The 22,105-nt window shown below is 52.8% G+C and overlaps 7 protein-coding genes and 1 non-coding gene across 8 annotated transcripts; 5 read left to right on the top strand and 3 right to left on the bottom strand.

Annotated features, from left to right (window-relative positions):
- Nucleotides 1-410: 410 nt before the first annotated feature.
- On the top strand, nucleotides 411-2,204 carry BDZ83DRAFT_584717 (MFS monocarboxylic acid transporter; the record flags this gene model as incomplete). The annotated part of the gene is made up of 1 exon (XM_060505787.1): nucleotides 411-2,204. One exon carries the CDS (start codon nucleotides 411-413, stop codon nucleotides 2,202-2,204), a length of 1,794 nt encoding a protein of 597 aa, XP_060361751.1.
- A 315-nt stretch (nucleotides 2,205-2,519) lies between these two features.
- BDZ83DRAFT_721917 (uncharacterized protein) lies at nucleotides 2,520-3,542 on the bottom strand (the record flags this gene model as incomplete). The annotated part of the gene is made up of 1 exon (XM_060512421.1): nucleotides 2,520-3,542. The coding sequence occupies one exon, from the start codon at nucleotides 3,540-3,542 to the stop codon at nucleotides 2,520-2,522; it is 1,023 nt and encodes a 340-aa protein (XP_060361750.1).
- A 1,540-nt stretch (nucleotides 3,543-5,082) lies between these two features.
- BDZ83DRAFT_455091 (kinase-like domain-containing protein) lies at nucleotides 5,083-7,945 on the top strand. Its single transcript, XM_060503178.1, has 2 exons — nucleotides 5,083-6,716; nucleotides 6,776-7,945. The coding sequence occupies exons 1-2, from the start codon at nucleotides 5,292-5,294 to the stop codon at nucleotides 7,637-7,639; spliced, it is 2,289 nt and encodes a 762-aa protein (XP_060361749.1). The 5' UTR covers nucleotides 5,083-5,291; the 3' UTR covers nucleotides 7,640-7,945.
- Nucleotides 7,946-8,543: 598 nt separating this feature from the next.
- On the bottom strand, nucleotides 8,544-9,810 carry BDZ83DRAFT_785372 (uncharacterized protein; the record flags this gene model as incomplete). Its single annotated transcript, XM_060515628.1, has 2 exons — nucleotides 9,222-9,810; nucleotides 8,544-8,622 (listed from the first exon to the last, which is right to left on the bottom strand). The coding sequence occupies exons 1-2, from the start codon at nucleotides 9,623-9,625 to the stop codon at nucleotides 8,544-8,546; spliced, it is 483 nt and encodes a 160-aa protein (XP_060361748.1). The 5' UTR covers nucleotides 9,626-9,810.
- Nucleotides 9,811-10,820: 1,010 nt separating this feature from the next.
- On the bottom strand, nucleotides 10,821-13,251 carry BDZ83DRAFT_721916 (uncharacterized protein; the record flags this gene model as incomplete). Its single annotated transcript, XM_060512420.1, has 2 exons — nucleotides 10,821-10,850; nucleotides 11,500-13,251. The coding sequence occupies 2 exons, from the start codon at nucleotides 13,249-13,251 to the stop codon at nucleotides 10,821-10,823; spliced, it is 1,782 nt and encodes a 593-aa protein (XP_060361747.1).
- Nucleotides 13,252-13,918: 667 nt separating this feature from the next.
- On the top strand, nucleotides 13,919-15,638 carry BDZ83DRAFT_455045 (uncharacterized protein). Its single transcript, XM_060503177.1, has 3 exons — nucleotides 13,919-14,967; nucleotides 15,074-15,107; nucleotides 15,166-15,638. Exons 1-3 carry the CDS (start codon nucleotides 14,242-14,244, stop codon nucleotides 15,216-15,218), a joined length of 813 nt encoding a protein of 270 aa, XP_060361746.1. The 5' UTR covers nucleotides 13,919-14,241; the 3' UTR covers nucleotides 15,219-15,638.
- A 1,165-nt stretch (nucleotides 15,639-16,803) lies between these two features.
- On the top strand, nucleotides 16,804-17,980 carry BDZ83DRAFT_631173 (S-adenosyl-L-methionine-dependent methyltransferase). Its single transcript, XM_060508891.1, has 2 exons — nucleotides 16,804-16,894; nucleotides 17,001-17,980. Exon 2 carries the CDS (start codon nucleotides 17,110-17,112, stop codon nucleotides 17,722-17,724), a length of 615 nt encoding a protein of 204 aa, XP_060361745.1. The 5' UTR covers nucleotides 16,804-16,894; nucleotides 17,001-17,109; the 3' UTR covers nucleotides 17,725-17,980.
- Nucleotides 17,981-18,342: 362 nt separating this feature from the next.
- On the top strand, nucleotides 18,343-18,415 carry BDZ83DRAFT_t215. Its single transcript has one exon. It is a non-coding gene; the product is annotated as a tRNA-Lys (tRNA).
- Nucleotides 18,416-22,105: the final 3,690 nt, after the last annotated feature.

The following is a 22,105-nucleotide window of genomic DNA, read 5'->3' as shown; positions in this document are numbered from 1 at the left end:
CGAAATCGTGACTCCAACTCCTGACTCCGACGCGGGCCGTCCGTCTCCTCCCACCATCTTCTACTTCTCCATCCCTCCCTCCCCCCAGTCAGTTCGATTCCGTCCGCTACTATCCATCCGTCATCCGCAAACCCGAGACTTCTCCTCTCCTCTCCTCGTTCTTTCTCCCTCTTGAGCACGTCATGTTTGATCCTGGTCGTTTGTGACTCGAGTCTCGCGGATCCGGCCACCTCACTTCTTCCATCTGCGCAATAATGAACAGCGACTGCCCTTCTTTTTCTGTCTAATTGTCGGTTCTTCCCTTAGCTACTCATAGCCGACCGCGGCGCATATCTCCAATTCACCAATTCGTTCTCTCCTCCACGCATATCCGAACACACCTGAACCTCCCACACAGCCAGCCAGTCACCATGGCGCGAGCCGCAAACACCCCAACCCCGTCCGATGACCGGACCCTCGTTGCGGGAGCTCACGACGACGACGATGCCTCCTCCACAATCAGCCGCTTCAGCTCGTCGAGATCCTCCTTCGACTCCCAGACGCCACCGAGGCGGAAACGTCCAAGCCGCCGTGCGGCCACCACCCTCCGAGCCATCTCCTTCGTCGCCGCACTCGTCTCGGCTCTCTGCGCGGGTTCCATCACCGTCTTCTCCATGTACGGACACATCTTTCAGGAACGCCTGCACTACACCCAGTTCCAGGTCAATGGCCTCGCCATCAGCAGCTCCATCGCCCTCTACCTCCCCGTCTCCTTCCTCGGCTACATCTGCGACCGCGTTGGTACCCCGCCCCTCTCCCTCCTGGCGGCTATACTCTTCAGCGGCGGCTACGCCATCGCTGCGGGCACGTACCGGAAGCTTGAGGCGGAGAACCTCGGCGGGCTGCGCGATTATGCCGGAAGGCGTATCGGCGGCGGCGCCGACTGGACGTACCCGCTCATGATCTTTGCGTTCGTCTGCGTGGGCGTCGGTACCTGCTCCATGTACCTCGCCGCCGTCGCGACGTGCGCCAAGAACTTTGGCAAGGGGAAGCATCGCGGACTGGCGCTGGCTGTGCCCATTGCCGCCTTTGGGTTGAGCGGCATGTGGCTCAGTCAGTTGGGCAGTCACGTCCTTTACGAGCGCTTGCCGGACGGCTCGGCTGGAGACTTGGACGTTTTTCACTTCTTCGTCTTCCTCGCCATCCTGCTCTTGGTGGTCGGAGTGACTGGCGCCTTCACGCTAAAGGTCGTCGACGAGGAAGAGATATTCGAGGAAGCCGTCGAGGAGCTCGAGCGCAGCGGACTCTTGGAGCGCAGCACCTCCTTCCTCAGCGCCCGCAGCCTTGAGCGCAGCAGAAACTACGGCGCAATCGGACAAATCGACGACGAGGAAGACGGCGGCGTCCTGGGACCGGCGGAAGACGATGCCAAGCTCAGGAAGAAGCTCGTTCTCAACGCCGAGACCAGGAGCTTCCTCACGGACAAGACCATGTGGTGTTTCGCCCTAGGCTTCCTGCTGATGATTGGACCCGGCGAAGCCTTCATCAACAACCTCGGCACCGTCATCGGCACGCTGTACCCTCCCACCATGCACTACGTCGGACCTCCGACCTCGGCCGCGACGCACGTCTCCATCGTCGGTATCACCAGCACCATTGCCCGCCTCGCAACCGGCACCTTGACCGACCTCCTCGCGCCCTCGCCGCAGACGCAGCACCTCCAGGTCTCCTCCACACCCCCCTTCCTCCGTGGCAGACCCACCATCTCTCGCGTCGCCTTCCTGCTCTTCTTCGCCATTATCCTATCTCTGGGCCTGGTCGCCCTGGCCTCCGGCCTCATCCAAGAACACGGCGAGCGCTTCTGGATCGTGTCCGGCCTGATTGGCTCCGGGTACGGCGCGGTCTTCAGCCTGACGCCCATCATTATCACCGTCATCTGGGGCGTCGAGAACTTTGCGACAAACTGGGGCATCGTCGCCATGTTCCCCGCTTTGGGTTCGACTTTCTGGGGACTGGTGTACTCGGCCGTGTACCAATCTGGCGCCGAGAACTCTCCCCAACGCGGCGGCGGCAGCGGCGGTGGCGGAGACGTCTTTTGCTATGGCGCGCAGTGTTACGCGCCGACGTTCTGGGCCATGGCCGTCACTGTTTGGGTGGCGTGTGGCATGATCCTCTTTGCCTGGAAGGGCAAGGGCGGATGGGCGCAGCGCGGCATCGTCATTTAAACTCGTTCACAATACTGTTGCTACATCATTACACCTGTGACTAGATCACTACATCACATACCATATTGTTTCTTTCAATTTGTCAGGCATGTGTATCGGCGTTTGGGCAAAGAGCATTTGGGTTGAATAAGGCGTGTCATATCTATTCCGCCGTGGTTTCATTGGGGTATATAATCGCGTAAAGTCATAAAATATCCGGGCCAGTCCTGTTTTCCCTCTCGTGACCCAAAAGTCGTTCTCGCATCGCACACAGACATACTTTCTTTCTTTCTCTCTCTCGTTCTCCCGCCGTGTTTTTATGGTTTTTATGTTCGTTCATAGCATCATGATTGCCACCAAGGTTGCAAGCCCCATAATCAGGCCCGCCACTACAGGCGTGCTGGTCCTCGCGCTCGCGTTCTCCTGGTCGTACTCACTCATCGTCTTCATACAGATCCACTGCGAATACAGGAGCTTGTCAAACAAGACGCTCATGACGGGCGTATACCCGTTCAGCCCGCCCGTCGGCTTCGTCGTGCTGCCGTCTCCGTCGAGAATCAGCTCCACGTCGGTCAGCTTGTACATGTCGTACGACTGCGGCAGCGTCGGGTGGCAGTCATTGTTATCGTCTGCGTCGCCCGCGTCCTGCGCCAGCACGGTGGGGGCGTCGGGGCCGATGACGTCGACGCCGGTGATGTTGACGGCGCCGGCGACGAGGTTGCAGTGGAAGTCTTTGTCTGTGCGTGTCCGCTCCTCGAGGTACATTGCGATTTCTTGGCACCGGGGTAGAGTCTCGTCTTTGGAGTGGGCGGCACGGAAGTCGTCTACGTAGCCCGTGATCTCGTCCATACAGGACTGCTGGAGCCAGGAGCTGCAGTCTGTGGTGTCGAGGTCGGGTACCTCGTGCGGTGTGGGTAGGGTCTGGAACATGTGTTGGAAGATGAGGGCGCATCCCTTGGGGTAGCTTTCTGATGAGAGGTTCAGTCCCGCGGGGGCACCGAGGTAGTAGGATTGGGTGTAGAGCTGCTTCTTTATCCAGCTGGGAGAGTTTGCCGGGGCGGGGGAGTTTGCGAGGGTAGCAACGGTGAGAGAGAGCTTGCGGATGTCGGTGGTATTGTTGTCGTCTATGGGTATGTCGAGAACCTCCGGGGCGATGCCGACGCGGCGGAGGACGGAGCCGGCGAGGGTGCAGTTTGACTCGCCGACGAGGTCGTCGACGGCGCCGGGCGGGCAGTCTACATCGGCACAGCCCTTTAGAGAGACCTCTGTTAGGATGGGGACCGTTGCAAGAGCGGGCCCGGACCCCGTGAGGACCGTGAGGAGGGAGGTCCCCATGAGGCTCGGGAACGAGAGCCTCATGCTAGGGGGGGTGTATCCGTAGGGGACACCGGCCGGCGGGATGGACTGGATTTGATTTCGTCTCGGTTGAGTTGGTTTACGTCAAGTGTTCAGGGGAAAGCGTGTTGAGGGGACCCGGAGACGGGAAACCGGCAGGAGGCCACGCAGGGCCAAGACAGTGATGAACAATTGGGGCCTGGGCCGAATAGGTATAAAGAGCTGGGGCCCGGGACGCGAAGAGAAAAAAGCGCGGGCGGGCGCGTCGGGTTCTGGTCTGCTATGCTCTGCTGCGGCGTGCGCTGCCTGAGGGGATGCTGCGCAGGTTCCGCAGGACGATGGTCGGTGGTTCGTCTAGCACGGAAGTACGGCAACGACGGGTGAGGTTTTTGGTCTCGGCGCCGTGGTTGTTCGCGGGCGGGGTGTGGGGTGCGGGTTGCTTTGCGGTACGTTTGTGCGTGGTGTGCTGTGCTGGACGGTGGATGGGCAGAAAGAGCTGATGGAGTTCTGGAGAAGCAGAGGAGTGTGCTAGGGCCGATGGGTGGTAGAAGGTATCACCAACGCCTTTGTCGCTGGCTTCATCGTTCGACCTTGCGTCGTTGTTGTTGATTTTTGCATTGGCCTTGGGAGAGTCAAGGATTTTCCTGGGCAGAGCGCCGAGAAAAGGAAAAAGGTGAGCAGAGAGGCAGAGCAGGAGCGGGGTGAAAACCACCACGGCAGGAAGTACTTCGTACAGACACTGGCAAGACTGGGCAAGAACTGGTCACAGATTACATCAATGAGCGAAAAAGCAGCAACAGCGGGCGGGAGGGTCGCGTGGTGCGAGGTGATAGGCGCCCAGAAGGTGATTTTTTCCTTGGCAAGTCTTGGCGCTCTCACCGTCTGGTTGGCTTATCTAAGGATCTAAGGTAACTTTCTCACTTCTGCTCCGTCCTCGGACTGAATTTGACGTTTCCTGTATTGAGTGTTCAATTGTCATGATGGCATTGAGCGTCTGTGATGCTCAATTGACTTATGATGAGATGAGATGGGAGGTGAGAAACTCATATCACACTCATCTCAAGAGATGGACAGTGAGTTTGAGTTGAAGCGTGAGTACATATGAGAGAAAGGTCCTACGAGGAGGGGATGGTGGGGTTGGGATGACTAACCAGCCTAGAAGCTTTACCTACTAGGTACATCCGATTTAATCCCCGGATAAGCTTAAACTTCGGACTTTGCCAACAGCTCCTTCAACTTCACTTGCCGTCTCCCCCATCACCACACTTTCACTCATCAAGCATTCCTCACGTTCATTTTCACCTTCCTGCGGCTCATGCGAACCACTCTCCCTTGGTCCATCAATGGGAACCATTGATGGGAACCATTGATGTTTTGTGACGCCATTGGCCGCGACCACTAACCGACTGAGACACGACTACCGTTACGTCGAGGCACTGAGGCTGTGCTAGCTGGTGCTTGACGCCTGGTTGCCCTGCTTCAACCCGACCAATCTTGAGAGCTCAAGATGAAATTTCACGCGTCGAATCCTCCGCAGATGCGCAGATACGCAACAAAAGTGATGCGAGATGCTTGACCGAATCTTGCATTTTGTGCTACTAATGTCACTTTCGATCGCCCTGTTTCCCATACAATGTGCCATTCTTTTTCCATTTAAAGTGCTGCTGCTCCCCCTCTGCCATGATTCCCCTCCACTTCGCTTCGCCCAGCCTTGATCTCTTGGAATAATTAGACAGCAACCATCTACAGCCCACATCCTACAGCAACCTGAGCATGATCGAGACTACTCCCGAAAATGAAACCCCCGTCCTTCCATCAGTTGTGCTCCAGCCTGACACCATGGAGATTACTAAGCCTCTGAAAGAGGCATTGGAAGGAGCCATGTGTCGCTCCTTCAGTCTCAACGGTGACTCCCCCAAGGAGTTCCTTCCCGAGCCGGAAATCAACCTGATTATTTCCGAGGAGTCGATATTGGGGGCTCTCCGGACCTCCTATCCTGGGCCTGACTTCATGCGTCGCATGTATGCCTCAACAATCTACAAGTACCAGACGCACACCAAGACTTTTGCCATCCTGGCCTTGATCGGCCGAGTCGATGCCATCATAGCCTTCAGAGAGAATCGCCTCGGCGACGCGCAACTCCCATTGGCATTTTCTCACATGTCGGGAAAAACGCCGGGCACATTGGTGCGGTCCATGGTCACCCGGTCCACCTTTGACCTATCCTTGATGGGACTCAGTCACTACGAGTCGATACTCTTCGAGGAGACACAGTGGAAGTTTCTCGCTCCTGTCTTTGCGCGAGCTGATCTCGACGGCAAACCTCGCGCGTTCTCGGGGGATGCAATTCTGCCTTTCGTCATGCCAGACTTCCCTCACGGAATCCGGTCGCCTCGCAATGCTTGCAGCAAAAACTCCCGCATATACCAGGCCCGCCTTCACGACGGGCATCACGACTTTCCCGTCTCTACAGTCGCAGTCAAGCAGCTTCTCAAAGCTGGACCGGAGGACTATGCTCGCGAGGTGGAAGCCCTCAAGACCTTTGGCGGCCCGGATCAACCCAATGTCATTGAGCTACTTGCCGCCTTCAAGCACGGAGATACCTACTACTTGGTGACTCCTTGGGCTGAACACGACCTGCACGGCCTCTTCACCGAACCGACATCCTCTTTGCCTTGCGACTCGGCCAGCGCGGTGAAGCCTGCCACCTTGACCGCGAAGCAGATGCTTGGTGTCGCCGAGGCCTTGAAGGCGATCCATTATTGCCGACAGAAGAAGCGCTCCAGCAAAAGAGACAACGAAACGGCTGAAGAAGTCAGTGGGAGCTACCACGGCGACATCAAACCCGAAAACATCCTCGTGGAAAATGGGCAGTGGAAGCTGGCCGACTTTGGCCTGTCCCAGATCGGCCGCGGGACACACCCTTCACAAGAAGATAGGCCTGCAGGCTGTTCGCCGACGTACCGTGCTCCAGAGCATGACGTTGGCAAGTTTGATGGCCAAAAGGCAGATATCTGGTCTCTAGGCTGTGTCATGAGCGTAGCTGCTACGTGGATGACTCTGGGCCGCAAGGGGGTGAGGAAGTTCAGCGCCAATCGCCAGACAAAGGCCGGTAAACGGTTCGATAACTCCTTTTTCGAGGTTTCCGGAGACCAAGAAAAGGGAACCCGAGTTAAACTCAAGGCCGCTGTCTCTCACGTGAGTAATCTGATCGGGGTATTCGTGTTACGCATGGGTGCTAATGCAGACTTGGACAGTGGATCAGTCGACTTCGTCGAGCCCCGAAAGCGAGTCCCTTCACTCAAGACTTGCTTGACCTGATCCAAGATAAGATGCTGGAAGTTGACGGTTCTAAGCGGATATCGTGCGCTGGCGTTGTCTCCACCCTCGAGAAGATGTATGAAAAGTGCGTAGGCGACCCAGGCTATACAGAGCCAGCTCCTCGAGGAGAAATGTCAAGTTGGACATGCAGACATGAGCTATCGATAGGAACCTCGAATTATGAAGCTCGATCTATCACTGTCAATGTGGTCGAAGTACCAAGCCCAACACAACGCAGTCAGCCACCTCCGACGCTTGCACCACACTTCAACTCTTCCTACTCGTCCACCGGCTCTCACAATTCGGAGTATGACGAGATGATTAACTTTTCCTTGCCTACATCATTTACAGAGCCACTTTTCTCTCTTGGACCTTACGACCATACCATGAATCAGTCGAACATTGTATATGGAGGCATGAATTACACCATCTCGCCTGACATGGGCCAACTCGGGTCACCAAACATAGACGAGCCCTCTACTTTCGGAGGCCCCCTGACATCTCGTCCGAGTCTGACTGTTCCTGAAACCACCAAGAATGGGAAGCGGCGCTGTAGCCCCAGCAACGAGATGCCTGAAGGCAAACGGTGTAGGTTGCAGACGTCGCCAAGAAAAAGTGCTGCAGTCACACAGAGTGCGCGAAATTCTTCCGACTTAGCCTCAGAGTCGCCTACGACTAGTCAAGATGGAGAGGGCGCTTTTGCATGCCCTTATTACAAGAACAACCCGGAGCAGTTTTGCAAGGGGAAGCGGAAGTCATGTGCAGGAGCCGGTTGGAAAAGCTTCCACAGGCTCAAGTAAGCTTCCTTCACTCCCGTCTGACATGCGTAACACTACGTACAGATGGAACAAGATTTCACCGGCTTACATGTCATGATAGGGAACACCTTCGTCGCAATCATCTCGAACGTGGATACAAATGTAGCAGGTGTCAAGTCCGACTGTCATCGTCAGAAAAGCTCAAAGACCACTACAATTCCGAAGTTCAATGCCAAAGGCAATCTGTTGTCATCGATTATACCATGGACAGCGCCCAGTGGAGCTCTTGTCAAGGACATATGCGCGGGGAGAATGGAGCCGACAAGTGGCGTGAGGTCTACAAAATCATTTTCGGACCGACATCTCTAGAGGCAATGCCTTCGCCCTGTACGTGTCCTTAACATTGCTCAGCCGGAGCTGCCGTAAAGCCAAGTAAGAATAAACAGCTGACTACTGCTTAGATCGCGAGGAACTTGATGAACTTGGTAGATTCTGCAAGTTCCTGGACTCGCAGAGACATTATCACACCTGCGATAGCGTCCAGCAGGAGATCGCCATATGTCTGAAGTGGATTCGCGAGTTCCAGAACCCAAGGTCTCTCACACAGTCGTCTATCAAATCCGAAGTGCCATCATTGACCGAGGGCTTGTCACATATCTCGACTCTCTCGAATGATGCCATGGCAACAAGAGGTGGGGCAGGGCCGATTTATTTCGCCTATAATCCACTAGTCGATTCTAGTTGTCAAGAGGTTGAAACAATGATGCAAGATCCTTCGGTTATTGGCCCTCAATTTCTTGGGTGTCATATCGACGGGTCGGTGAATTTGGGCCCTTTCATAGGTCCCTGAAGTGAAGCAAAACCCAGGCTCCAGGCATAGGTCCAGCATGTAGTAGATTTCTTATTCCTTAGAAGCTCCTAGATTTCCTTATTATGATATCCAATTCTATGTCAGGTATCGTCTACCGTACGTCATGTTGTGGTCCATCAGAATCAAATTCCCCACACGAGGAAAATAGCGTTGCCTTTAGGGTGAAAATAATGGCATCTCCTATAACCCAATGGAACTTCGTTGTCTCCATGTGGTCTTCAGGCTGCGACTGAGGGAGACTTCTGCTCCATCTGAAATGAGAATCTTTTTCCTGATTTGTGATTGTGACAGATTTTCAACCAACGTCAAGCATGCGTCGCTGCCGCGTCCGGTTATGTCAAATCTTGGGATGAGATGGTCATAGAGATGGTCATCTAAGCAGCGATGGCACGTGCAAAAGCGAGGTCACAACTAAGAGCCCAGATCGATCACGAGCAGGGGAAATCCCAAAGTTGATAATCAATGCCGTCCTAGTAAGATTGAACTAACCAGACTAAATACAAACAATCCCAAGAACCCAAACACCAGAACTCAGTCGCAATCCCTGGCCCCGTGACACACAGACACACACCATGAACTAGAATAGGCTTTCGAAAGTATTCAAACGAAAGCAATGAGGCTTTCAACTAACACCCACACCCACAAGATTTACACCCCTTGCCACATCCAACATCATCCAAATTCGCACAATCAGAATCCCTATCGCACGTCTGCCAGTCCCCATACCCCTTATTCTGCGCAGTCCAGCACCACCTCCCATCGCTATCGCACGCCTTGTAGCAGTAGCCCCCGGAGCAGCCATAGTCGCCCGGATCGACGTCCCAACAGTTACCCCAGCCGCCGCCGCCGCCGTGCCGCCAGCCCCAACCCCAGCCCCAGCGGTTTACGGTGGTGGAGTTGACTCCTCCTTGCTTGCTGTCTGCGGACGCAGGACGGGGCCCGACGGCGTGTTTGGGTCGAGGGGCCGGGCCCAGGGGGTGATCTTGGCACGTGCGGATCTGTGCGGGATCAACGCCAGTGCCACCGGCGACGGAGGTGTCGAGGGATGCGGCGGTGTATGTCATTACGCCGAGGGATCCGCACTGCTCGGCGATTATGGCTGGGGCTACGGCCGCGAGGATGGGGGTGGCGAAGAGGAAGAGGTGGAAAGTCTTCATTATGTGTAAAGGGTTGGGCAAGGGTCGGTGGGATAAAGCAAGACGGCTAAAGTGTGTTTCTCAGGATTTGAGTTTGCGGGGATTCCGGGTGCGAGGTGGGAGTCCCAACTGCGCGGATAGAGTTTAGATTGACGGGAGTCTCGGGAATTTAAAATGCTTGATTATGCAGATTGATTGTAAGCAGGTTTATAGGCGATGATGATGGTGGTATGAGGGTGTGGATGCTGTCACTGGCTTTTCGGACGCAATGATGTTGGAAGATGTGATGAATCTGCATTCCCAAGAGATGAAGTTGGTAAGGGGGATGGGCCGAAGTCTTATACTTGGGTCTCCTCCACCCTTTATCAACTCAACAATGATCATGTTCGTTGGTTTCCGTTCCCATCCTTAAGTTTTGATCTCGATGAAGTTTGAAAATTGCCGTCACCTCCGTTATACTCCGTTGGAAAAGCAAGTTCAACACGCGAACACGAAGACCGCAGGCATCGGACTCGGCAGAGTGACGACTCCCGGGATACTTTCCCACTTTCCCACTGCACCCGGGCCGAGGCTCAACTGTCCAAAAGCTCTTCCGGTTCCTTCGGCTTTTCTGAAAAAGCCCGCCTCTTGTTATCAAGAGGAAAGCTCAACGTCATTTCGGGTGCTGATGATGGTAAAGTCTAAACCGAACGGCGCCTTAGTTGCGCCGAAGCCTACAAAGTCACCGCCGAGCTTGTTCAGAAGTGTTCCGAGGCATGATGTTCACTTTAGTCTCTGTGATGAGTCAACGTCAATATTCAATCTCTGTTCTAGGTATTTGATTTCGTCATGCCGCAGAGAACATGAGAACTCAAGGTACAAAGGCGGAGTTTTTGGAAAGTCGACTTGACTTGAGCTTGACGTTCGGCATCCAATATCCTGCATACTTTCCGTGACGTCCCACGTATTTGACATCAGATGAGCCTTCAGAACTAGTCTTTCCGTCCGTCATCGTCTCAATTTCGTAGACCCCACATATGACTTGGCGACTTCTCAATCATTTTCTGCTGTTCGACATTACGATATCGTAGCATGCCGTCCGCACGACTCAACGCTTATCGAGTTACGAGTGGACAGGGCGCTTCACTGGGAGGATAGAGTGCTGTGATCTTCAAATTTGAGACAAATGTATTGTATCAGGTCGGAGTCGTCAAATCGAAATAAAAATCAGCTATGTCTACGTTTCAAACTTTGAGATGTAGAAATTCTAATAATAATGGCAGCGATATTCTGCAGACAATTACTAGCGTTGAAAGATTGCACCTATGTACTATCGTATGGAACTATCGTATATTACGCTTAGAGATATGCTTAGAGATATTCTTAAAGCCTCCCACTGGAGTGTCACGTATATTGCCTAGCTTTCTAGTCGAGTTAGGCCGACAGCTACAAGTATAACTTCTGCTTGTGCTGATCACATGGGTGTACTACGGCTACATCGTCACTCAGAACCCTAGGTTTGTCTCATATTGTGAGCGCTCGATGGGGTATCAGGCTTTACTATTCTTGGTTTTCAATGAGCCCAGTTCTGGTTACTTCAACTGCCCCATGACTTGATGAAAAAGTGTCCTTGAAGTCTAGGAATAGCTTTAGATACTGCATCAAATCTTAGACAATCTTTCAATGCCATTTGACGCGACTCTAGGTCGCGCTGAAACGGAGACCCCTTCCAATTTGCCCTCGTTCCTCCATCTACCAATGTACTCCAAGAAAGAAACTGTGCCTTCAGCCCAAACGACTCCTCGTGCCTGCTTGGATCTCTCCTTGGGGTCATCTGAGGCTGCTTGGCCGTGTCCGTTGAAGTATCCCGGGGTACATCCCGCAAGCGACGAAAAGAACGGGGCCCTCTTCGCCACCTCGAGACTGTGCCGTTCCTCTGCCTCTCGAGTCACCTCAACGATGGCTCTTTGACCAGCACCCACTCGTCCCTCAGCTTCGGAGATGATGTACGTGACATGTCGAGCAATGAGGCCCAACATGAACACGTTATTACCCGTGATGGTACCCTGAGACGTACCGGAGAAGAAGAGGTTGGGAAACTCATTCGTGAGATATCCGTGTAGCGTGGCAGCGCCGTTGCGTCGCCATTTGTCGTCCATTGAGACTCCATTACGCCCGAGAACCTCGATGCCGACTCTTTCTGCTGGACTGCCTCCCGTACGACCACCGGTGACAGAGTAACCCGTACTAAAGATGATGACGTCGACAGGATATTCCTCACCAGCGACGACGATGCCTCTCTCTGTGGCGTGAGATGGTCCCTTGCCATTGGTGTCGAGCAGATGTACGTGCGGCTCGTTGAAAGCTTGTAGATATTCATCGCTGAATGTGGGGCGTTTGCACCAAGAAGGGTACCAGGGCTTCAATTTCTCGGCGGTAGCTTCATCCTTGACAATGCTGCTGACCCGAGAGCGCACGCCTTCCATGTGTGGCAGGTCCAAGGCGTGGAACCAAGTGGCTCTTAGGGCCTGGTCTTCCTGGGAGGGGCTGACGATGCCGTGGGCGGGTGAGCCCATGACCGCGGAGTAAGCGGGCATATCGGTCCAGCCATCGTTGACCAGATTGGGCTGGCCTGGCAAGATGGCGTTGGTCATGTGTCTGTTCAAGCTGATCTGCCTCTCAAATTGCCAACCTTTCTTTCTCGCGACAGTAGCTTTGAAAGTTTCGGGATCCGTATCCTGTTGGCCGCGTTCTTTTACGTAGGCTGGCGTTCGCTGCACCACGAACAGCTCTTTGGTGAACTTTGCGAGCGTGGGGACTGCTCCTATGGCCGTTGCAGCCGTGCCAACTATTGCAACTCTCTTGTCTCGCAAGTTGTCGAGTGTTTGATCTTCTTGAGATCCGCCGGTGACGTCGTAGTTCCATCTGGAAGTGTGGAATATGTCCCCTTTGTAGGACAGGAGACCGGGAATCTTTGGAACTTGTGGCTTTGTGAGAACACCCGCAGCCAGGTAAACATACTGCGCCTGGATTTCTTGCTTGATCACAGGTTCTCCGGGACCACGTCTCTCAGAGAGACGGATATTCCAGAGCTCCTTGTCGTCACTCCACTGCACGCTCTGCACGTCAGACCGAAACAGAGTCTTATCGTTGAGCTTCCATCGCGACGCGATGAGTTCCGCATACCGTCGGATCTCCGCGGCCGGGGCGTACTTCTTTGTCGGAATGTAGCCAGTCTCCTCGAGCAGAGGCAGATAGCAATAGCTCTCGAGATCGCAGTGCAGTCCGGGATACCGATGCCAGTACCAAGTCCCGCCAAAGCCGCCAGCCGCATCAACGATTCGGATCTTGTCTGCGGTCGCGACACCGGATTCAATGAGGTTTATAGCATACAAGAGTCCTCCGAACCCAGCTCCTAGGACGAAGAATCGAGTGTGCTTGGTGACGCGGAAGGGCGAGGGCCTGGCATTCAGTCTTGCGTGGTCCGCCCACGGATCGTCGAGAAGCGAGTGGAGTCGATCCTCTGAAGCTTCGTTGAGGGGTTGGAATTGTGCAGAGCCTTCTGGTCTCAGCCTCTTTTCCGCTTCCTCGGCATACTTTCTTCTGATAGCCTCAAGCTTTTTGGGGTCAACGTGGGAGACAGGGTTTTGCGGTGCCAGTGCCGACATGGTGTGATTTGCGTTTAAGTTTCTTCAATTAATCCAGATTGAAGGGGTGATGCGAGACTCGCGGCAACAACGAACCTATGTCTAATAACTGCTGCAAAAGATATAGTTGTTTATTTCTCACTCTCGGTCAAACTGTCGCTAGCTTTGACTTGATATACTCGCTGCTGCTGCTGCTGCTGCTGACCCACGTTTGGATGATAAGGCAAGCCGCACGTCATTACAAGGCCCTCGATACGCCATCGTTCCTCGATCACACAAGCTACAAGCGTTCGCACGAATACTGGCAAAACAACTCCGACATCGCTTTACAGACTGGAGGTGCACAGTTTTGCCGACAATCATTGCCTTTTAGACAATCGAGGAACATCTGAATGTTAACTTGGCTGAATGTGCGGTTTCACAGTCTGAGTACTTAAGTAAAGACTTTGGGACAGATGACTAGTTCACAATAACATTATGTTTCAATCCACCTCGAGGTCCAACATCCCGGTAGTTCCTCTTTCTTTTTAACGGGATCAGCTCAATCGCAGCGTGTCGATCTCGTATCCCCACGACCTAAGCGGGTTCTTTTTCTAGCCTCTGCATAAAGACTTCGCACCCGATGTCTCGCTATGACGAACTTGTTATATGCATCGATTTTAGTCTAGACCTTACAAGGGTTCAATACTCACCAACTTGATCCAGAGACTGTGGTTAAGTATAGCAACCTACAGCCAGTTTTTGTGGATTACGACTAGTCATCGATCAGCTGTTAACCGGATGTCTCGCCGGCTTTAGGCACCAGTCCCCCCCACCTCTTCGTGATAGCGTCAATCCTACTAGGCCCACACGGGGCCAATAAACCGACAACAGTCACAGTTATATGTGCCTAGGTAAAGATATAAGCACAATTCTCATCATCAGTCCCTGTATAACTACCATTAATCATCTTCCTCAGCTCAATCATCATGCTCCGTCTGGATCGAATCTGAAGGGCAAAAGCTTACAACAATGTGTCGCGTCTGCGAGCGACTGTCTTACGACCCACTCCCGGACGTTCCTTCGGAGAATGAAAACGACAACGATTATGAATATCGACTTTACGACGTACCGGTGAGATCGATACGTAAAAAGCTTATCCCGATTCAAATAGTAGTAACACCGGCGCCGAGTCATGACGGAACTCCGATTTTCGCGGCATGGGAGAAACCGAGAATCGCTCAGCCAGACGACTGGGACTATCCGTCCCCCCAGCAAAAGGCACCTTTTGGTATGGCGGTCTACGATATCACCCCAACAGCAACCCCGACCCGTGCCGCAAAGATGGCGCACGCTCTCTCCCGTCGCACCAGGCGTCACAATGGCGAATGGGGGCGGGACAGGATGGAGGTCGTTTGCTTCCCTCTGCCATCACATCTGACCTCTCAAGAGCGTGCAAAGGCCTGCATTGGCCATCACGGACACGAAGTCCGGAACCGTGCCGTAATAGACAACATTGAGGACGCCAAGTTCTGGTTTCTTCCCGAGGACTTCAACAACGAGTGGTATTCCCGCGGAATTATCCTTATCGACCGGCTGGAGGACACCTGGGAAGACGCTTTTGATTGTGACGACAGGGAGATCCAGCACGAAGATGAGAACACACGAAGTCCCTTTGGCAGTTTTGCAACAGTCTATTGGCTGCCACGCGAAGCGACCTGGGAATACTATGAAGAAGAGCTTCGTCCCGAGGATCGAGTGCACATGCGAAAGTATGGGTTGGAAAGCATCGGTAGGATGCTGGGACGTGAAGGGATTGGCAATAGTATCAGGGACTTCTATGAACACTTCACGTCCAATGGAGTTATGGACCGAGAATTGGCTGTCGCCAGGACTAGGTAAGAATTGCGAACCCATCTACCAAATGGCGCATAGGACTGATTGAGATGACTGCAGAAGAGTTGATGCAAGACAGCATCCTTCGAAAGAGAAACTGGCGAGAGTTATGAACCAGGCTTGCCCCAGGGACTAAAAGGCTTTCCGTGGTTATGGGTGCATATTTCATCCTAGTCATTACACGGCAGAGATTTGGTTCTTCACGGAGCTTCATCTTGGAACTTGAGAGGAGTCTCTGACACTACTCTACGTCGGGCCTATCTAATGGCATGCTGGAATGGAACTCTGCAGTAGTTTATGGCTATAGTCTGCTGCGGAAACACTTATTATGGGGCCAAGGCGTTTGGCAACCAAGAGTTCAGTTGAGGCATGATGGAATTCGCAATTATGGCTTTTCTCAGGATTTCAGTTTTTATCCTATAATTAGAAGCCTGATATCGGGGTATAAAATAATGAATCCGCAAAAAAAGTTCCTACGCCGACGTCCGTGGCTCCTAGTTCCCTTAGCCACTTTCCCGTAACTCCTAAATAGTAGTACAGCAGCCGAAAGGATCGCTCATTCATACCCATAGCTCTGGTCGCTGGTACTACCGCTTGTGAAACAAACGCGATCGGTCCTGTCCCAATGGCCAACGCCAGCATAATTCTGTAGCACTCATCACCACGCCCTCGAATACCTTCATGTTCATTCTTTTCTTCACCGTATGATCCCGTGTAATCTATGCTGCCTGTAGTGCTATGAAGCTGGCAATGGTGCCGCAATAGATTCCAGAATGTTCGTGTATTTGTCGGTCATCAAGTGGTCGTCTGTCGGATACTTGCGATAACGATTGAACTTCAACTTTTACCCGTTGGTGCATCACCAGGCTTGCTGAGAGGAAATCATATCGCACATGATGTATGAACGTTGGGTGATAGAAGGTCGACTAATGACTGTGAATGGAGTCTGCTCTTTACAGGCTTTGGTAGTCTGATGTGCGAGGCTTTGATGTTCCGTTCGAGGTTATCGAGGTTATGTGGAAGTTGTCGAGCCACTTTCTGGCTCTTCTAGTGCCGACCACGTTCATGTTTTCTTGTGTCTTCGAGTAGTTACGACCGCCGAAGCTGTATTCCGACTTTTCGACTGTCGCAGCCTTCATTCTTGCTTTTTCGAGAGCACGTTGTCGGTCCGCAGCGAGAGCCGCGTGGAGGGGCCTCTGGTTTCTCGGGTAGACTGGCATGGTTGTGAAGGATGGGATGCGTCAAGCAAGATTTTATGACCACAGTGTAGTGGGTATCTTGGCGTGGATAAAAGCTTCTTTCTCGTCGCAAGATGGAGAATTGTAACGTCTTGTGAACAGGGAAGATTGGTAGCTTGCACCAACAACAAATGGTGTCTGGTTGGAAGTATGCCCTTGGTATTTATGGACCCGATCCTCAAGCCGCGTTTGCCTCTGAATAGGAATACATGTCAATGATTTCCAATTGTTATGAGTTAAAGAAAACAAGGTCCCAGACCCCCCCTAGATCGTCATATTGTCGCAAAGTGCGAAAGTCCTTTGGCGGTGTCTAATGTAAGCCACGGACACCCCGACCCCGCATAGTCCGAGAGTCCGAAGAGCCGGTGCAACAAGAATCAGTCAGCAGGAGCCAGCCACATGGTGACGCTGATTGGGCTTCCCCAGGTTCAGTGTGTGCTTAGTTAATTATGGGATTAGTAAAGGATCTTAAAGTGATCCTTACTGGGTAGAAAGTTGTTGATCTGCTTTCAACACGTGCTCAGGTAGACAGCAGCGCCAATCAGCATAAGGTAAGATATCTTACATGTTGTTGAATGCGCTACTCAACGTCATTCTCGCTTAGTGTTGAAGTATTGCTTGATAATAGTACAGCATCTGACATCCTCAACGGCCTAGGACGATTCTTTCCACCATCACAAGAAGTTTCCCCTTCATGACAACATTAAGCTCCCGCCTTTGACCAATTATCTGGGAAAGAGGTCATCGCCGATCGTTGTTCGCCGACATGTCTATTGAGCGCGCCTTGAATTTAACCAGCATCGCGGAGACGCAATCTCTCTACGACGAATGGGCCGAAAATTACAATCGCGACCTACTAGACGCAGACCAAGATTACGTCGCGCCAGTCCTTGCCAGCGAGCACGTGATCAAGTATGTCGGTCCGTCTGCCGTTGCAACGTCGAAAATCCTAGACGCTGGATGCGGAACAGGCCTTGTTGGAGTCAATCTCGCGAGGCTCGGAGCCACGCAGATAGATGGCATAGACCTCAGTCAAGGGATGCTGAAGGTCGCTCAGAGATCTGGCGCTTACCAGTCTTTGAGCACGACAGACCTCTCCAAGCCTTTGACGCAGGCATCTGACTACTATGATGTTGTTGTCTGCGTCGGTACGATGACTGAGGGTCACGTGGGACCCGAAGCCTTTGACGAGTTTGTGAGGATTGTCCGCCCTGGCGGTTTCGTTGTCGCAACGGTGTACGAGACTGTTTGGGAGAAGAATGGCTATAAGGAAAAGGTGATCTCACTTGACAGGCTTGAAAGTGTCAAACTCTTGAGCGACCAGTTGGAAGACTATAGACGTGGAGCACGTGCGGTCATGGTTATCCTCCGAGTACAGTGACGAATGCCAAGTGGTAGTTGGCAGATGTTGAACGAGAGACCTTTAAACAAGTATCTCAGAGGAGGTTACGGCTGTGAGGAAGCGGCAGTTACCTTTGCTAAGGAACAGTCCAGTTAGACAGGTCTTCATTCCATCATACCTACAAAGTCGCAGGCAATCGAGAGCAGGTTATCTAGAAACCCGGGTACTATCCCTCAACCCAATCAACCCAAGTCGACCGTTTCTGGAACAGCGGAATTTTTTTGTGGTTTAGCTGAAATCTGAAGCCTCAACATTCATTGCAGCCTGTTCTCGCTTAGGTACCTTAGCCAACGAGATGCCGATGCACAACACCAGAGCAAAGACCGGGGCAGATGACTAGCAGGCCAGCCGTCTCGAAAGCAACCCCACTGTCAGTCGAGAGAGGCCCAAGGACGGTTTGACCTTCGTGCCCTTCGTCCCGAAGGCTTCCTCTCTCAGGGCCTGCCGCCGCGGGCACGACCCAGCCCCCTCCGCGCCGGGGAAAAGAAGAACGGAGCTTTCGACGTTGAATTCGTCGCCGGCGCGGCTTGGGCGACCAAAGCGCTAAGCTACTCGGATCCTCAACTCGAGGTGCCACTCAACAACTTCACAAGACCCGCCTTGCTAGCTCAATCGGTAGAGCGTGAGACTCTTAATCTCAAGGTTGCGGGTTCGACCCCCGCGTGAGGCTCAAATCCTCACCGCGATTGGCAAAGCCACTCTTCGGGCTCTTTCTTTTGATTCTTTCCTTCTCTGGTAAGAACTTTTCCTCTTTGAGGCTGTTCCTTTTGTTCCCACGGAACAGGGTTCAGAAAGGGAAAGAAACACACCTTTGCCCGGTCGATTACATAATGTAATGATGAACTCGTAATCCAGAAGAGACCCAGCTGGATCGCACACTAAGAAGCGCGAAACCCACAAACATGGTTCATGAACGGGCACTGACACGAGCACGCGATCGCTGGACATCAGTCCACAGAGTCGAAATCATACGAGCGTAATATGGATTTGATGTCTCTGCAACACGGTGAGACTATCCAGTCCCGATAACAAAAACAAACTCATGGTCTAACCCAGGTGAAGTGGGCAAGGTGGGCTGACTGTAACCATCACCATCTCTTACACGCTTCGCCACGCGCAGAACTAATCCGCGGCCAAATACAACTCGCGACACTCTCACAGGAGTTTTGAAAACCCCATAGCCCCTCTCTCCAGTCTCCATCGTCCCCCCCCCCTCCACACACACACACACACAGACACACATTAGCGCCTAACACCGCAAATACCGCAAACGACCCAAGCGACCTTGTCAAAACAACAATCATCACTAAACCCCCAAAAGGTCAGAGCGTAGATATCGACGATCAAGGGTCCAGGCTACGAAATAAGCGAGACAAACACTGAATCTGACAAAAGGCACGCTAGGATAGCTAGGATAGCTGCTGCTGATCATCCCGGAACGTTAATCCTCTAGCATCAACCCCGTCACCCCAATCCCTCGATCATCGCCGGCCCGGACTCCCGGGGATCACCAAGTTTAAACTAGCGGGTCCTCCCCTCCCTTCTCTAGTGTAGACTCTATCCGTACCGCGAGCAAGGGGCGAGAGTGAGCGAGTATATGGGCCGGGGGAGGGGGGGGAGGGAGAAGATCTGAGCGAGTTGGGAAAAGTGAAGGTGGAGGGTGTTCAAGGGACCGTGAGGTTCGTTCTCGTTTAATCGGACAGTCTCCGCCCCCAAGACGGGCGGAAGATAACAGCCGAGCCGAAGGACCTTGAAGTTTTGGTCGGTGCTGTCAAGACGAAAAGAAGGGAAAACACACCCATCTCGATACTTTTCACGTTGGAAGACAGAAATTTGATATGTGTCGTAGCGGCAAATTGAACCGAACCAACAAAGTCTAGAGGCTATGCGGACTACAGACAATCTCCCCTCCCCCTCAAGCCAGGAACTCGTAGGCGATCGCTGACATCAAGCCTGCGCAACATCACCCGTCCACTCCCAGCAAACCTTGGCTTTCTTTGGACTCCAAAGGGGAGAAAGAAAAGAAGGTTTCCCCATGCCATCCTTGTGTCAAGTATGACACGCATCTGCCTTCGGTTCCCGCAACGACCGTGAGACTTGGCTCACTAGTCAGGGCACCACCATCACACATTGCAGGTGGAGGACCAGTAGAGTAAAGTAGGGTGATGCTTACTACCTTCAATCGCTCGCGGCCCCTCCTCGCTGTGCCAGAATGACACAGTGGTCAGTGGTCACGTAACATCACTGAGCCTCCCATCCTAGCGACGCCTAGAGAAGACGATACCACCCTCCCCGAGCCCCACCCTCACTTCCTCTTCCTCTTCCATCTGTGAATTCTCCTCAGGTGGACTCCCCGGCTCTCTGGTCCCCAATTCCCTTACGATCTAAGCAGTAACCCCCCCTCGGCCCCCCAGTCCCCTCCCATGGAGCGACGGGTGGCAGGTGGAAGCTAGATCGTGCTACGGGATAGACCTGTCACCGACGTCAAACTTGAAGAAACACGCGATGAAGCCTTTCCCACTGTGAGGTCGGTGCGGAGAGGATGCTAAAGAACCTAGTGCGAATGAGTCTTGCGTCACATCTTCCCTTTCATCCAAGTTCTCTCCAGCACGTAGAAACAGAGAGGCGCAGCAGCACCACGATTCAAGAGCTCTAGACACCTAGTGTAACCAACCACGTAGGATCCATCTCCACGATCCGTAACTGTCACTTTGGTCCCTAGTGTAACGACACACGTGTCAACCAGCTCTTGTCGGAAGTGCGAAGCAACTACCATACTCCAAAGCGAAGCCCCCAATCCGACCCAAGCCCTGTCTGCGCCTCTACCTTCTCCCGGGAAAGGCCCCGGGCGTGGAAGACAAACCGATGATAACATAGGCATGGAAGAACCTCGTTTCCATGATGGCGTGGAGTGCCTCGACATAATGATTTGAGTTATCGATGGCGGCTAAAGGGGGGGGGGGGACTTGGGAAGAGGGACTAAACAAGCCGGCAGAGCGGTCGCCAAGCCGGCATGCTGCCAAGAGAATTGTAACGGAGTCGCTGCCGAGAAAGCTCGTTGTTGATGTTGCGAGCCAAACCTGCCTTGCCAGTGGTATTGCGATTCTGATGAGTTCTGGTGTACTAGACGGGGGTTCGTGGGGGCGGCCTCCAAAGCTGCGATTCCGAAGGGGGATTCCTTCTTTCCAGTCTCTTTTGTCGGTCGCCAAAGCTTTGAATCCCACGATCTCACCGTGACCGTCCTGAGGCTGTTTGGCAGCTTTTGCGGTACTTACCAACGTGACCAACCACCTAGACGACTCGAACTGCAAAATGGCGTTGCTCGAAAGCCGCTGTGACCAGCACTAGAAACCCTCGTGATTAGTCCAGAGTTGCTCGCCCCCAACACTGCAAACCATGAAGCCATCGCAACTTCTCCAGATATAGACCATGCTCCTCACAATCCAATGACGGTCCCAAGGGAAGAAAGAATTGTTCATCATGGCCTGTAGTAAAAAGAAACTCGCGAGTACCATGCCTCTGCGAGTCCTCAGGCTCATTTCTTGCTTCATTTGTACATAAAAAGGTTTCCTTTGTGCAAAGAGAAAAAAGGTTTCGAGTGTAGTTGCACCTTCGTCTTTTTTCTCCCAAATCCTCCGTACAACAACAAAAAAAAACCCTTTTGCAAGCCTGTGGTACAGCAACAAACGAGAAAACGGTGAAAAATGATGAACAAGTAGCGATATGCCATATAGACAAAAAGAAAAAAAAAAAGCCCCCAATCCAGACCGATTTCCAGCCCCAATTCATCCTCTCTACTTGGGTATTGCACCAAAAGGAAAAAAAGGCCCGGCCTCTTCCCCACCCCCTTCTGCGCCTCCTCGCTGTGCCGCATCCATTACGAAAAAACCATCCTTATGCCATAGCCCTTTTCTTTTCGAAGTTTCTGCAACTCTTTTTTTTTATTTTACCCAGGCGCGGTCATCCAGCGAACCGGGCCGTGAACAAAGAGAAAAAAAAAGAAAAAGCAACCTGGAACAAGCTTCTGGACTGACCCCGTACCTCCGCCCCCCTCGCCTCTTGCTGTTAAGATGGTGCAGACATTAAGGTGTTAACGAATGGTTTGAGGGGGCCTGTATGGCTACGCCCGCTCAGATTTTGTTGAGATCCAAATGATGGATGGAAAAAAAAAAGATAGAGAAAAAGGGATGATCGGAGCAAAGGAATTCTTTTAGAAGAAGAAAAGTTGACGAGAGAGAGTGTTGAAGGCGTTGTAAGCCCCTCGTGTCAACACCTTATCGTACATCGGAGTTCGTTCTTCGAATCCGGCTTACTGTCATGGGACCGTCATGACAAAGACCCATTTATAGGGGCCTGACAT

Source organism: Colletotrichum acutatum (genome assembly GCF_030867785.1).
Source record: "Colletotrichum acutatum strain CBS 112980 chromosome Unknown BDZ83scaffold_91, whole genome shotgun sequence".
Lineage (NCBI taxonomy): Eukaryota > Fungi > Ascomycota > Sordariomycetes > Glomerellales > Glomerellaceae > Colletotrichum > Colletotrichum acutatum.
Note: the sequence above shows the minus strand (reverse complement) of the source record. Positions and strands in the feature narration are given on the sequence as shown.

Excerpts from the sequence above, each read along its gene's own strand:
- BDZ83DRAFT_455045 (XM_060503177.1), top strand. The coding sequence starts at position 14,242 with ATGTGTCGCGTCTGCGAGCGACTGTCTTACGACCCACTCCCGGACGTT. Across the intron at positions 14,968-15,073 it reads AGCTTCGTCCCGAGGATCGA|TTATGGACCGAGAATTGGCT; the intron begins GTGCACATGCGA and ends CGTCCAATGGAG. Across the intron at positions 15,108-15,165 it reads TTGGCTGTCGCCAGGACTAG|AAGAGTTGATGCAAGACAGC; the intron begins GTAAGAATTGCG and ends AGATGACTGCAG.
- BDZ83DRAFT_455091 (XM_060503178.1), top strand. The coding sequence starts at position 5,292 with ATGATCGAGACTACTCCCGAAAATGAAACCCCCGTCCTTCCATCAGTT. Across the intron at positions 6,717-6,775 it reads TCAAGGCCGCTGTCTCTCAC|TGGATCAGTCGACTTCGTCG; the intron begins GTGAGTAATCTG and ends AGACTTGGACAG.
- BDZ83DRAFT_631173 (XM_060508891.1), top strand. The coding sequence starts at position 17,110 with ATGTCTATTGAGCGCGCCTTGAATTTAACCAGCATCGCGGAGACGCAA.